The sequence below is a fragment of the Rhodamnia argentea genome, chromosome 6 (assembly GCF_020921035.1).
Source record: "Rhodamnia argentea isolate NSW1041297 chromosome 6, ASM2092103v1, whole genome shotgun sequence".
NCBI lineage: Eukaryota > Viridiplantae > Streptophyta > Magnoliopsida > Myrtales > Myrtaceae > Rhodamnia > Rhodamnia argentea.
This window is the reverse complement of record NC_063155.1, coordinates 5,041,017-5,056,222: the sequence shown is the minus strand read 5'-3', so window position 1 is coordinate 5,056,222 and position 15,206 is coordinate 5,041,017. Positions and strand designations below refer to the sequence as shown.

At 39.5% G+C, this 15,206-nt stretch overlaps 1 protein-coding gene across 1 annotated transcript; it reads left to right on the top strand.

Annotated features, from left to right (window-relative positions):
- The first annotated feature begins 10,921 nt into the window (after positions 1-10,921).
- Positions 10,922-11,944, top strand: LOC115741592 (probable glucan endo-1,3-beta-glucosidase BG4). The gene has a single exon (XM_030675583.1). It carries the CDS (start codon positions 10,922-10,924, stop codon positions 11,942-11,944), a length of 1,023 nt encoding a protein of 340 aa, XP_030531443.1.
- Positions 11,945-15,206: the final 3,262 nt, after the last annotated feature.

The following is a 15,206-nucleotide window of genomic DNA, read 5'->3' as shown; positions in this document are numbered from 1 at the left end:
AAGTATTTTTCAGGTCTTTTTTATTATAGCTAAATACCAGAAAATATTGTTTATTTTTTTGGTGAATAACTTTTGGGAAAATATTTTTTGAAAACGTCACATTTTCCGTGAAATAAACGGAGTGTGCAACCATTCATGGTCAAAATTTTGTAGAATCTTTCGCTGGTTTTCTTCAATTTTGAGATGACGATTCCAATAGCTAATAGTTTCTTTTTACATGCTTGAGATAATTTAGAAAATCACCAATAGTCGAACGATCATGTGACCAACTTAAAACTTGGCTCGTACTTCATTTTCACATTTTAAACGAGAAAAATATATTAAAAGTGCCATAACTTTTGTACGGCGTTCACTTGAATGCCATAACTTTCAAAACGTTCACTTAAATACCATAACTTTCAAAAATCATTCATTTAAGTGTCATGCTGACGTAGATGCTGGAAAAGCTGACGTGGCAGCTGGAAAGTTGACGTAGTTCATCGGAAAAGTTGTTGTAGCACTCAAGTGAACAATTTTGCTCCGACGTGGCACTTAAGTGAACGATTTTTGAAAGTTATGGTACCTAAGTGAACGTTTTGAAAGTTATGGCACTCAAGTGAACGTTGTATACAAGTTATGACACTCATGGTGTACTTATCACCATTTTAACCGCTTCTTTTGTTTTGTCTTTTGTTTTTTTTTTTTTTTTTTTTGAAGTTTGACAAATCGAGATTATGTTTTTAACCCATTTTGTGTGTAGGCCCTTTTGACATTTCTTGTAGGAGGGACTTGGGAGCAAAACCATGAGCAAACCCACATAAACTTTCTCCCCCATTATTTTCACGCAAAAAGAAAACCATACCTACTTCGTCTTATAATATATTCATTTACACATCTATAAAAAATATTGAAATAGTGAATCATGCTTTTATCTAGTAGCTTAAATATTTAAAATAAATGATTGTGGTCCCCCAAAAATTTTACACTATCTATTATAAGAATTTATGTATCGAGAATGTTAGAGATCTTTAAGTTCAATATTTACACTAGTCATATTGAGTCCCCCGAATTTAGCTAGTACCGTTGGAGAATCCATGAGGTTATTATGTTTCCAGTTATCTGATTATTATCCAATTTTACGATTTCCCTGGAGATGCTTAAGGACCCAATGTAGAAAATGATAAACCTTAAGAGCCCAAAATCAACCCTTTTTTTTGTAATTTTCATCCCTTATCTTCTTAAGATCTTTTCCTAACGCCAAATGAAGCTTTTGGATATTCCTTACCGTTATCACTTTAACTAGCTCGATAACTTTCTCATGAAAACTTCATTGCATAAGGTACTTGCCTCACATTTGCATGCAATCATAATTTGGATGTCTGAAATGAAGGCAACATGGTCATATATATGGTCATGTAAGAAAACAAGATACTATACTATATTTGCTCCTAGAAAATCCATTTACTTTGGAAATCAACTTCCCAATCAGCCAGAATTTGATAATATAAATAGCCAAGAAAGTTCTTCTGATTCTCAATGACAAGTTGTTAGTATCCATTGATCGAGCTCACCTGTGAGTTTTTACATGTCCCTTTTTATCATAATGTCTGAGGAAAATAAACTTTCAGTTTTTTTTTATTCATCTCGTTGAATTTCTATATGCCACGCCATTGCATGATAATGGAAGAGCGTTCATATTCTTTTTTTTTTTTTTCAGATTACTAACTACTGAGGACAATTTTCACGCCCCGGCATAGGTAGTAAGAATCTAAGAGATGACATCAACTTGGATAAATATTGTCATATCAGTGGGAGCGTTGCTGCACTGCCATAGCGGAATCACAAAGGCACAGCTCGACATCGGAGTGAACTACGGAATGGTCGGACACAATCTTCTCTCTCCGGTCACTGTGGTCCAACTTTTCAAGAACTACAGCATTGGAAAAGTCCGACTTTTCGACCCGAACCCCGACGTGCTCAACGCGCTTGCGGGCAGTGGAATAGACGTCACACTAGGCATAGCAAACCAAGACAAGGAAACCATAGCATAGAGTGCCAAAGAGGGAGGGATATGGTTCAACACCTATGTGCTACCATACATCAATGGCATCAATTTTCAGTATATTACAGTGGGTCATGAAGTCGTTCCAGGAAATTTAGCTAAATATGTATTACTGGCTATGCAAAATATACAAACTATCAAAAATTCCTACGGGTTAACTGGATTGAGGGTGTCCACGATAGTTGCGACTAATACCTTGGGGAGTTTAGACCCACCCTCAAGCGGTGTATTTGCCGACAAAGCTCGAGATTGTTGGGATTCTCCTTAAATTAGTTGGGTGAATCAAAACATTAAAGCTTTGTTGACTATGTAATTCCAACGCAACCTCCAAGCATGGGAAAATGAATTTTTGCAAGGCTCCATACAATTCACAACCCACAAGCAAGAGAGAGAGAGAGAGAGAGAGAGAGAGAGAGAGAGGGGCACTATTGAGTGAAGAGTTTGAGAGATTCTCAAACTAGAGTGAATTCCACCACAAAGGTGAGGGTGATCCACCAAATTCGGTGAGAAAATACCGTTGTAATCCTACTGCTATAGTAGAAGATTTTGTGGTTTTTCCCTTCGTTTTTGAGGGGATTTCATAAAAAAAAAAAATCCGTGTGTCCCTATCTCTACATTTCTTTATTTTTCTCTTGCCTATCTCAGTCACAAAAAGAGGAAAAAAGGGTTCGCTTCTGCATACCCACCTTTTTTCCCAATAGTGGTATCAGAGCTTGGTTCAAGGGCATCGTGTGATTCAAGATGGAGGCTACCGTCACACATGATGGTAATGTGTTCAAACTTACCGTGGAGAACTATTCCTATTGGAAGCCCATGATGGAGGACCTTCTATATTGCAAGGATTTGTACGAGCCAATCATAAATGATAGATTGTGGGTTGTGAATTGTTGGATTGTCCGATGCTACAATCCATCTATCAACACGCCCGATTCAGTCTCACCCAACTATCAACATATCATCAATATAAAGTAAAAGAATGATGAAATCACCACTAGCTTACCTCTTAATAAACACACAGTGATCAGCATGAGTCTTCTTGAAGTCATGTTGTGCCATGAATGAATCAAACTTCTTGTACCACTGTCTTGGTGCTTGTTTTAAACCATAGAGGCTCTTTCTGAGATGACACGCCAAGTGCTCTTTACTTGAAACTTTGAAACCCTCAGGTTGCTCCATGTAGATCTCTTCCTCTAGGTCTCCGTGAAGAAAGGCAGTCTTCACATCGAGTTGTTCAACCTCCAAGTCTAGAGTGGCGGCTATACCAAAGACAGCCCGGATCGATGACATCTTTACCACCGGAGAAAATATCTCTTTGAAATCGATGCCCTTCTTCTAGTTGCATCCTTTGACAATAATTCGAGCTTTGTACCTCGGCCGTGAGCTGTTTTCATCAATTTTCAGTCTATACACCCACTTATTTTTCAACGCTCGCTTTCCCTTCGGTAACTCAACTAGATCATACGTATCATTCTCATGCAAAGACTGCATCTCCTCATGCATGGCTTTCACCCATTCTTCTTTCTCATTGCTAATCACAGCTTCTTCATAGCTTTGAGGCTCCCCCTCTTCTGCAAGAACTGTATAATCATCTGCAAGATATCCGGTGGAGGGACGCCCGATTCTAGTGGATTGCCTCAATTGAGGTTGAACTTGGGGCTCTAGTTAGGCAAGCTCTAATTGGTTTAGTTCTATCTCAACCGTCTCAACAGGCTCCTCTGTTGGTGGTTCAACATTGCCATCACCAACTTCTTCGTTGTTGTTTTGTGATGATTCTCCCCTTGAATCATCACGCTCCTTAGAAGATAATACAGGATCGGAATGGGAAACAACTCTGGTCTTGGGCTTCTTGACATCTTCAAAAGGTTGGTCTTCAAAGAATACAACATCACGACTTCTCACAATCTTCTTTTTGATGGGATCCCATAAGCAAGAACCAAACTCATCTCTTGGTGAACCAAGGTAGATACACTCCTTGGTCTTTGCTTCAAGTTTAGATCGTTCATCTTTAGGAATATGGACGAACGTTCGGCAACCGAATACTTTCAAATGATCGTATAACGCCTTCATTCCTATCCAAACCTCCTCTGGAATTTCTCCATCCAAAGGATTTGACGGTGACAAGTTGATTATATCAACCGTGGTCTTCACGACCTCACCCCAAAATGACTTGGGTCGTTTGGCATGAGATAACATGCATAAGACTCTCTCCTCAAAGGTTCGGTTCATCCTATCAGCTACACCATTTAGCTGTGGAGTCTTTGGAGGCGTCTTTTCTGGTTTAATACCATGTGACTTGCAGTACATTTCGAATGGACCCTAGTACTCGCCACCTTTATCGTCTCGCACGCACTTCAATTTCCTCCCTATCTCCCGTTCTACCATGGCATGGTACTCCTTGAATGCTTGAAGAACTTGATCTTTCGTGCTCAACAAAGATACCCATACTCTTCTTGAGTGATCGTTGATAAAGGTGACGAAGTAGTATGCACCGCCGACAGATTTCTCTATCATGGAACAAACATCTATGTGGACTAGATCAAGAACATACATTCTCCTTCTAGGTTGATTTGGCTTCTATAATGACACTCGGCATTGTTGCCAGCTATGTAGTGAGTGCGGGGCTCTAGCAATTGGCCTTTTACATTAGAGAGTAGTTCTTTCTTGGCGAGGACTTGCAATCCCTTCTCACTCATGTGACCAAGCCTCTTGCGTCATAGCTCCAAGCTTGAGTCACCGTAGGCAACATTAGCATCTTCATTGCATACTCTGCTCCGCATGACGTATAAGGAGCCTTCTTTCTTTGCTCGGGCAATGACCATACTCCCTTTGGCAAGTTTCCATTTGCTCGCACCAAAGTGATTCACCAACCCAGCATTGTCTAGCTTCCCAGTTGAGAAAAGGTTGAGAAGCATATCCGGAACATGCCTCACCTCCTTCAATACTAACTTATATTCTCAGTCGACCATCAAAGTGACTTCACCAATTCCAACAATTTTGCTGGTGACGCGGTTTCCCATCTTGGCTGTACCAAAGTTGCCACTTTGGTAGGATGAAAAGAAACCTTCATGTGGAGTAACGTGGAAGGATGCACCCGAGTCAATGATCCACGAACTATCATCATAGGCAACGTTGAGGTAGTTGGCTTCTCCAATCGGGAAGACATCATCATCTACAAAGGTTGCGACGGCCGTAGGGCTTTTCTCCTCCTTCTTCTTTGGGTCAACTTGGTCCGGCTTAACATTGTCCGACTTTTGATCTCTCTTAAGAATCCGACGCTTCGATTTCTTGTGACCTAGCTTCCCGCAATAATAACAAGTTACTTTGGAGTGATTTCTAGACCGCCCATGGGACTTAGCATGACCGCGGCTTTTACTTCTTCCATGAGTCTCACTTCTCCCATGATTGTCGACGACGTTGGCCTCATATTGGTTGGACGTGCCTCGTTCTTTTCTCCTAGCTTCTTCATTCAATAGGCTATCGGCTACGGCATCCATGGTGAGCTTCCCTTCCGGGCTGAGTTATTTAGAGTGATGACCAACGTATCCGAACTTTCTAGTAGCGAACCGAGGAGTAGAAGGGCTTGCAACTCATCATCAATCTTCATCTCAATCTTCATTAATTGATTCACGAGCCCCTTAAAAGTGTTTAAGTGCTCGATCATACTTTGACCATCCTTATACTCCAGCTTCACCAATCGTCGCACTAGATGAGCTTTATTACGTAGCGTCTTCTTTTGAATCATGGACGCTAGCTTCGTCCATAACTCATAAGCATTGGTGTATGTTGACACAAGCTCGAACAGACTTTTATCGATGTATTTACGGATCATGGCGACCGCTTTGCCATTTAAGAGTTCCCACTCTTTATCGCTCTTTTCCTCCGGCTTCTCCTCTTTTATGATTGGCTCGTACAAATCCTTGCAATATAGGTGGTGCTCCATCATGGGCTTCCAATAGGAATAGTTCTCCGCGATGAGTTTGAACATATCACCATCATGGGTGACGGTAGCTTCCATCTTGAATCACACAATGCCCTTGAACCAAGCTCCGATACCACTGTTGGGAAAAAAAGGCGGGCATGCGGAAGCGAACCCTTTTTCCCTCTTTGTGTGATTTAGATAGGCAAGAGAAAAAAAAAAGAAATGTAGAGACGAGGACACATGGATTTTTACGTGGAAAACCTGTCAAAAAAGAAGGGAAAAACCACAAAATCTTCCACTATAGTAGTAGGATTACAATAGTATTTTCTCACCAAATTTGGTGGATCACCCTCACCTTTGTAGTGGAATTCACTCTAGTCCGAGAATCTCTCAAACTCCTCACTCAATACTCTCTCTCTCTCTCTCTCTCTCTCTCTCTCTCTCTCTCTCTCTCTCTCTCTCTCTCTCTCTCTTGTGGGTTGTGAATTGTTTGGATTGTCTGATACTATAACCCATCTCTTCCTCTCCTATTTATAGATGGCCAAGGGACCCCTCTTCCATGCTTTAGAATTTTCAACAATTAATTAGGAGGATTTACGAAGATGACAAGCATCTTTTCAATGTATGGAGCCTTGCAAAAATTCATTTTCCCATGCTTGGAGGTTGCATTGGAATTAGGTAGTCAACAAAGCTTTAATGCTTTGATTCACCCAACTAATTTAAGGAGAATCCCAACAATCGCGAGCTTATGGTGGGTCTAAACTCCCCAAGGTATTAGTCGCAACTACTGTGGACACCCTCAATCCAGTTAACCCGTAGGAATTTTTGATAGTTTGTATACTTTGCATAGCCGGTGATACATATTTAGCTAAATTTCCCGGAACGACTTCATGACCCACTGTAATATACTGAAAATTGATGTCATTGATGTATGGTAGCACATAGGTGTTGGACCACATCCCTGCCTCTTTGGCACTCGATGCTAGGGTTACTATGTCTTGGTTTTGTATGCCTAACGTGACGTCTATTCCATTGCCCGCAAGCACGTCGAGCACGTCGGGGTTTGGGTCGAAAAGTCGGACTTTTCCAATGCTGTAGTTCTTGAAAAGTTGGACCACAGTGGCCGAAGAGGGCAGATTGTCTCCGACCATTTCATAGTTCACTCCGTTGTCGAGCTATGCCTTTGTAATTCCGATATGGCAGTGTAGCAACGCTCCTACTGATATGACAATATTTATCCAAGCTGGTGTCATCTCTTAGATTCTTACTGCCTATACCGGCACATGAAAATTATCCTCATTAGTTAGTAATCTGGAAAAAAAGAAAAGAATATGGATGCTCTTCCATTATCATGCGATGGCGTGGCATATAGAACTTCAACGAGATAAATATAAAAAAAAAACCTAAAAGTTTATTTTCCTTAGACATTATGATAAAAAGGGACATGTAAAAACTCACAGGTGAGCTCGATCAATGGATGCTAACAACTTGTCATTGAGAATCAGAAGGACCTTTCGTGGCTATTTATATTGTCAAATTGTGGCTGATTGGGAAATTAATTTCCAAAGTAAATGGATTTTCTATGAGTAAATATAGTATAGTATCTTGTTTTGTTACATGACCATATATATGTCCATGTTGCCTTCATTTCAGACATCCAAATTATGATTGCATGCAAATGTGCGGAAGGTACCTTATGCAATGAAGCTTTTATGAGAAAGTTATCGAGCTAGTTAAAGAGATAATGGTAAGGAATATCCAAAAGCTTCATTTGGCGTTAGGAAAAGATCTTAAGAAGATAAGAGATGAAATTTTTTTTTAAAAAAAGGGTTGATTTTAGGCTCTTAACGTTTATCATTTTCTATATTGGGTCCTTCAGTATCTCCAGGGAAATTGTAAAAATGGATAATAATTAGATAACTGGAAACATAATAACCTCATGGATTCTCCAATGGTACTTGCTAAATTCGGGGCAGTCAATATGACTAGTGTAAACATTGAACTTAAAGGTCTCCAACATTCTCGATACATAAATTCTTATGATAGATAGTGTATAATTTTTGGGGGACCACAATAATTTTTTTTAAAAATTTAAGCTATTAGATAAAAGCATGATTCAATATTTAAATATTTTTATAGATATGTAAATGAATATATTAGATGAAGCTTCATGGACTAGGTATCTAATAATTTTAATTTCAAGGATCCATAGATCGGAAGTTCTAAATCTTATCAATCCAATTTCAATTTGGTCCTAAACTTTTCAATTATTAAACTGTTTTACTCAATAGTCTTAAAATTAAATCTTAGGTATGGATTTAAATCGAATGTTCTAAATCTAAATTTTTTTGACTAACCGCCAAGCACTTTCTAGAGACCACCACATGCACATCGCCTATGCCCTTGATATCTCAATGAGTCCACATGATGCATGGCAACGATCACCGTGCCTGCAACAAATCGGCTGCCGAGCAAGTCGTGCGTAAAATTACACGGCGAAAGACAGGCTCCTGTTCCCGAACGCGTCGGGTCAGTTCTCGGATTCAAAGGCCATGCGCCATGCTAAGAATACTGTTTTTTTTTTTTTTCCTTTAATTATCTACTACATTGGTACTTTTAGCTTAAATAGGACTTCTTTCCTTTATCGTTGAGAGCGACATCGGAAGATCTTGAAAAGTTAGTGTAAGAGTAGTTTTGGCTTAATATATATGAGACACCAAATAACAAGCGATTGGTAATTTGTTGTAAAAAAAATTCCTAACATTATTCCATTTGTTTCACAGAAAACAACCTCCGAAATAGTGTATTTCGGATTTTTAGGTTCTTGATTCTAAAAAAATAAGCTAGTCTAGGAAAACATTTTCTATCCATGAAAAAAGCTCATTCAAAAGTGAGGAAAATGATTTCCTTTTTTTGAGAAAAGGAAAACGTTTTCCCTTATCTTTACTCCCTTAATTCCTTTATATTCATTTTTCTTTATGCTATTTTTTTAATTTTCTTTTCCTCTTTTAATTTTCTATTTTCTTCTTTTTATTTGTTTTCTCGTTTTTATTTTCTTTTTCTTTTTCTTGTTTCCCTTCTTCCTCCTTCCTCCGCCCGTGGCTCCTTCTCTTTCTTGCTCCGCCTATCGCGGATATCGGTGACAATCAACAGTCCGGCAATCAGCGGTGATGCAGCCCGGCAAGCTCCAGGCCCGGCCGATCCCGACGGTCTAAGGCTTGCCAAAGGCCGACGACCCCCGAGCTCGCTTGGATTTGGTGAGCTTAATGACCTCGGGTGAGCCTCGAGCTCACCGTGGCTAGCGATAGGCTAAAACGAGAAGGAAAAGAAAAAATATATAAAAAATAAAAAAGCAAAGAAAGAAATATAAATATAAATAATCAAAAATTCAAACTTTTTTAAAAAACTAAAAGAATCAAAAATAAAAAAAATTATTGAAAAGAGTGCGTGGATGAAAATCAAATCCGATTTTCCATACCAAACAACAGAAAGTACTTTTCGGGTCTTTTTTATTATAGACAAACACCAGAAAATATTGTTTATTTTTTTGGTGAATAACTTTTGGGAAAATATTTTTTGAAAACGTCACATTTTTCGTGAAATAAACGGAGTGTGCAACCATTCATGGTCAAAATTTTGTAGAATCTTTCGCTGGTTTTCTTCAATTTTGAGATGATGATTCCAATATATAGCTAATAGTTTCTTTTTACATGCTTGAGATAATTTAGAAAATCACCAATAGTCGAACGATCATGTGACCAACTTAAAACATGACTCGTACTTCATTTTCACATTTTAAACGCATCTTTCGCTTCGTTTTGTCTTTTTTTTTTTTTTTTTTTTAAGTTTGACAAATCGAGATTATGTTTTTAACCCATTTCGTGTGTAGGCTCTTTTGACATTTCTTGTGGGAGGGACTATGGGAGCAAAACCATGAGCAAACCCACATAAACTTTCTACCCATTATTTTCACGCAAAAAGAAAACCATACCTACTTTGTCTTATAATATATTCATTTACATATCTATAAAAAATATTTAAATAGTGAACCATGCTTTTATCTAATAGCTTAAATTTTTAAAATAAATGATTGTGGTCCCCCAAAAATTTTACACTATCTATCATAAGAATTTATGTATCGAGAATATTGGAGATCTTTAAGTTCAATGTTTACACTAGTCAGATTGAGTCCCCCCGAATTTAGCAGGTACCGTTGGAGAATCCATGAGGTTATTATGTTTCCAGTTATCTGATTATTATCCATTTTTACAATTGCCCTGGAGATGCCTAATGACCCAATATAGAAAATTATAAACGTTAAGAGCCTAAAATCAACCCTTTTTTTAAAAAAAATTTTCATCCCTTAATTATCTTCTTAAGATCTTTTCCTAACGCTATCTCTTTTTTTTTTTTTTTTTGGTTTGGGTTGTGGGGCGGGGGGTGGGGGGCGCGGGGGGCGCGCGGCAAATACCGTTATCTCTTTAACTAGGTCGATAACTTTCTCATAAAAGCTTCATTGCATAAGGTACCTGCCTCACATTTGCATGCAATCATAATTTGGATGTCTGAAATGAAGGCAACATGGACATATATATATATGGTCATGTAAGAAAACAAGATACTATGCTATATTTGCTCATAGAAAATCCATTCTTACTTTGGAAATCAATTTGCCAATTAGCCACAATTTGACAATATAAATAGCCAAGAAAGGTCCTTCTGATTCTCAAGGACAAGTCGTTAGCATCCATTGATCGAGCTCACTTGTGAGTTTTTACATGTCTCTTCTTATCATAATGTATGCGGAAAATTAACTTTCAGTTTTTTTTCTTTTAATTTATCTCCTTGAAGTTCTATATGCCACACCATTTTATGATCATGGAAGAGCTCCTTTTGTTTTTTCGGATTACTAACTCAGAGTCACAATTTTCCTGTTTAGATAGGTAGTAAGAATCAAAGAGATGGCATCAGCTTGGATAAATATCGTCATATTAGTAGGAACATTGCTGCACTGCCATATCGGAATCACAAAGGCATGGCTCGACATCGGTGTGAACTACGGAATGGTTGGAGACAATCTTCCCTCTCCGGCCACTGTGGTCCAACTTTTCAAGAAGTACAACATTGGAAAAATGCGACTTTTCGACCCGAACCCCGTCGTGCTCAATGCACTTCGGGGCAGTGGAATAGACGTCACGCTAGGCGTAAAAAACCAAGACTTACAAACCATAGCATCGAGTGTTGATGCGGCTAAGACATGGTTCGACACTAACGTGCAACCCTACATGAGCAAAGTCACCATTCGGTATATTTCGGCCGGTAACGAAGTTGTCCCCGGAGATTTGGCTCAATACGTATTGCCAGCTATGGAAAATTTACAAATTGTTTTGAACCATTATAAATATACTGGAGTGAAGGTGTCCACAGCAGTTGCGATGGGTACACTGGGGAGTTCATACCCACCCTCGAGCGGTGCATTCTCCAACGAAGCTCGGGCTGACATGGTTGGAATCATAAAGTTCTTGTCTAACACTAAGTCGACATTACTGGTTAATGTGTATCCCTACTTTGCATATGCCTCAGATCCAACTCATGTGAAATTAGATTACGCTCAATTTACCGCGCCCGGTCCGGTGGTGAAGGACGGTGACTTGAGTTACTCAAACTTGCTCGACGCGATGGTGGATGCTTTCTACTGGGCCATGGAGAAGGAAGGCGTGAGTAGCGTGGATGTGGTGGTTTCAGAGACCGGTTGGCCGTCGGCCGGAAACGGAGTCTTCACCACTCCACAGCTTGCACAAACTTATAATCAGAATTTTGTGAAGAAGGTTCTTGCCAAGCGAGGAACTCCTAAGAGGCCTGGGCACTACTTGGAAGGATTCATATTTGCAATGTTTAATGAGGATCAAAAGCCTCCGGGCGTGGAGCGAAATTGGGGCTTATTCTATCCGGATGGAACGCCGGTTTATCATGTATTTTCTTAGGATGGATCAAGAGAAGTAGATTATATAAATAAGTATCCACAGATTTGTTTTAACATCGTTTCTATTCATCTACGTGGATCTTGGTTCAAGTCAATGAGTTGTTTGGATTAGGGGTGTCAAAACTGAACCGAAAACTGAACTAAAAACTGAACCGAATTGAACCGAACTGAATTTTTGTGTTCTTTCGGTTCAGTTTAGTATTTGGTTCAAATAATGAAAATAACCAATTCCTTCTAAACAGTTTGGGTTTTTTTAGTTCAATTCAACGGTTAACCGAACCAAACTATACACGCTTCTTCGTTTCATGATTTGATACTCTTTTCTTTTGTTTTTTTTTTTTTTTTTTTACTTTTTGGTGGTTGAGGGCCGGCGGAGCCACCAGCATTGGCTGAGGATCGGCGACCCTCGCCGGCCCATCAGCGAGGGGCGTGAGCACTCGCGGGCGATGGGTGAGGGGTTGCGGCCCCCTCGCCGACACGGGACAGGGCGTCACGAGCCTTAGCAGTGGCCGGCAATGGTTGCCGGTCCTCGCCTCGCCAGCTCCGGCTGTCGAGAAGTATGTCCAAATCAGGCATCAATTAACCTCGCGAAGCATTTGGAGGGCTTAGTGGAGACGATAAAGTCGAAGGTGCGAGTGTTGAAGAAGACGAAGAAGTCGTGCGCAAAGATGGACAAGGGCTTGGTGGAACGACACCTTGCAGCAGATTTTGGAGAAACCCTAGGGGCCAAGATTCGAGGGAATCAGCCAAAGACAGAAGTGAAGAAGACGAAGATCTCAAGGCAGGTGGTGTGCTGGAGGACAGAGAAGACGCCCGTGACGGAGCCCCGGAGGTTGGTGGTGTCGAGGGTCATCACGATGTGGATGGTGTGTCGTCGCCGTTGCTTCTGTGGGTGTCCTCCTGTGGTGGAAGGAGGATGGGGGTATTATGGGAAATACGTGAGCGAGTGGGGGTGTCCTTTTGTGGTTTCTTGGGGGCATAGAGTGACGCATCTTGATGACGATGATGCGCACGTTCTCTCTCTATTTTCATTCTAAAACCCAAAAACTGAACTGCCCCAAATTGGACTGAACTAAATTTTTAGTTTGGTTCATATGCGGTTCAACAAAAGATATAGTTCGGTTCAAGTTATCTCTTAATGGTTCGGTTCGGTTCGGTTCAGTTTTTTTAAAAACTAAACCGAACAGAACTATTGACACTCCTAGTTTGGATGAAGCTTCATGCAACAAAAATCTAATAAATTTCAATTTCAAGGAGCAATAGGTTGAAAGTTTTAAATACTATGATTTGATTTCAATTCGCTTCTAAAATTTTCAATTGCTTCAGATAATAGTCCTAAATTTAAATCTTACGTGTGAATTAAAATCAAAGTTCTTAGACTTTCTTTTTCGACGGACGACCAAGCGCTCTCTAGAAACCACCACGTCCAGGTCGCCCATGCCTTCATTCTTCATCGCCCACTATAGTGTGCACGATTGCTGAGCATGTTCGTATAACTAAAGTTGCCATCTAAAAGCACCGGACCTAAAGTTGCCCTCTCAAAGTACCGGATAAGACGCAGTGAAGTGAGCATAACTTAATCTCATATTAATTGGACACGTACAAAACTGTCCAAAAAGTCATAAACCTATTGCAGCCAATTTCACTTCTAAAATTTTTAATTTTACCAATTGAGTCATAAATATTTTTATATTTTGCTAATTGAGTACATTCGGTCAATTTTAGCAGAAAATCGTTGATGTGGACGTCGCTTGTCCTACGTAGTACGGATGGCGTTGACAAGGACAATTTTTAATAGTATTTTAATATTTTTCTATTTGTTTATTAATTTTTTAATTTTATCTTTTTTTTCCTCTATTCTTCTTTTCTCGTTGACCGGCAAGGGTTGTTGGGCCCTCACCGGCAGCTGGGCGAGCGTTGCCTGGCCCTTGCGGCCGCTAGACAAGGGCCGCGACGCCTCGCCGACCGTTGAGAAAATTGATAAAATCTATGTCCTATTTTGAGGTTTGATCAAAGTGTACAATTGAGTATATTCATCTTAAGATTTATGATGACACTCAATTTGTTCGAATCAAATGGCTGATGCTTAAGATACACATGTTTCGATTATGATCGTTCAATCGTGTTATGTTTGGAGCGTTATGATTTGGCCTGATCCGTTCATTCCACGTCAAAAGATTAATTCATAAGCTTTTCGACACTGGACCCATTAGTTTGACTCGATTCTCAGAAATTGGTGAACCTAACACTTTTTCGGAAAAATGTACCTCATTTTCTAGAGTTTAGAGTCATCAGCTTTCCATGGGCATTGTATGGTAATTGATGGCTGGACCGGAAAAATTATCATCGGTCAAAGTTTAGTCAAATTTAGGAAAAATATTTTCTTTTTCTAAAAAAGAAATTATGACGTCAGCCTGCCACCGGCCAATGAGCGACCGCTATGTGCCACTTCCAGTGTCGGGCCAGCTTGATAGGTGAGGTTTTTAGAGTTTGATGCGTAAGTTACTCTTTCTATGCATTTTAAGTTACTCCTTCTTCTTCTCCTCAGATTTTCATTTGATGCGTAATTTACGGAAAATCTGCCAAACTTCACTAATCCATGCATTTAACAGCTATAACTTTATCAAGTCATCTCCAAAAATAAGAGAAAATTATAAAAAAAAAGTCCTAAATCTATTACAATCGTGTCAATTTAGTCCTAAATTTTTTTTACCACTTCAGTCTTAAACATTTTGCATTTTTACAAATTCAGTCTATCCGATCAACTTTGGCCAACCGGCACTCTCATGGATGATTTTTTTATAATATTTCAATATTTTTTGAATTTTTTTATTTTTTGTTTTTTTACTCCTTCCTCCTCCTCCAGCCAGTCACCGATCCAACCGATTAGAATTTAATCCTCGGACCTCTCTTGTAGCACTTTACTAGTTTTTCAACTCCATCGTGAAAATAAGAAACTTTCAATACCCTGAACTTCAACCTCACCTTCAATGGACCATGGTACGTACCCACTCGATAGGCAATCCAATCGAAGTGATCATTTCATTAGGGGTAGATGTGATCGTTTGTAATTCGCCTACCACAAGCACATGAAACAGATTCCCCCAAAAAAAAAAAAAATCATCCTGAATCGAAAAAATTTCTATTTTACCACCAACTTCCACGCTGCCTTTGATAATTTCACTCTATAAGTAGCTAATTAGCAAGGAAAATTACCTCAATCAGTTATAAACCTATTATACGGATGGTAATTCAATATTAAA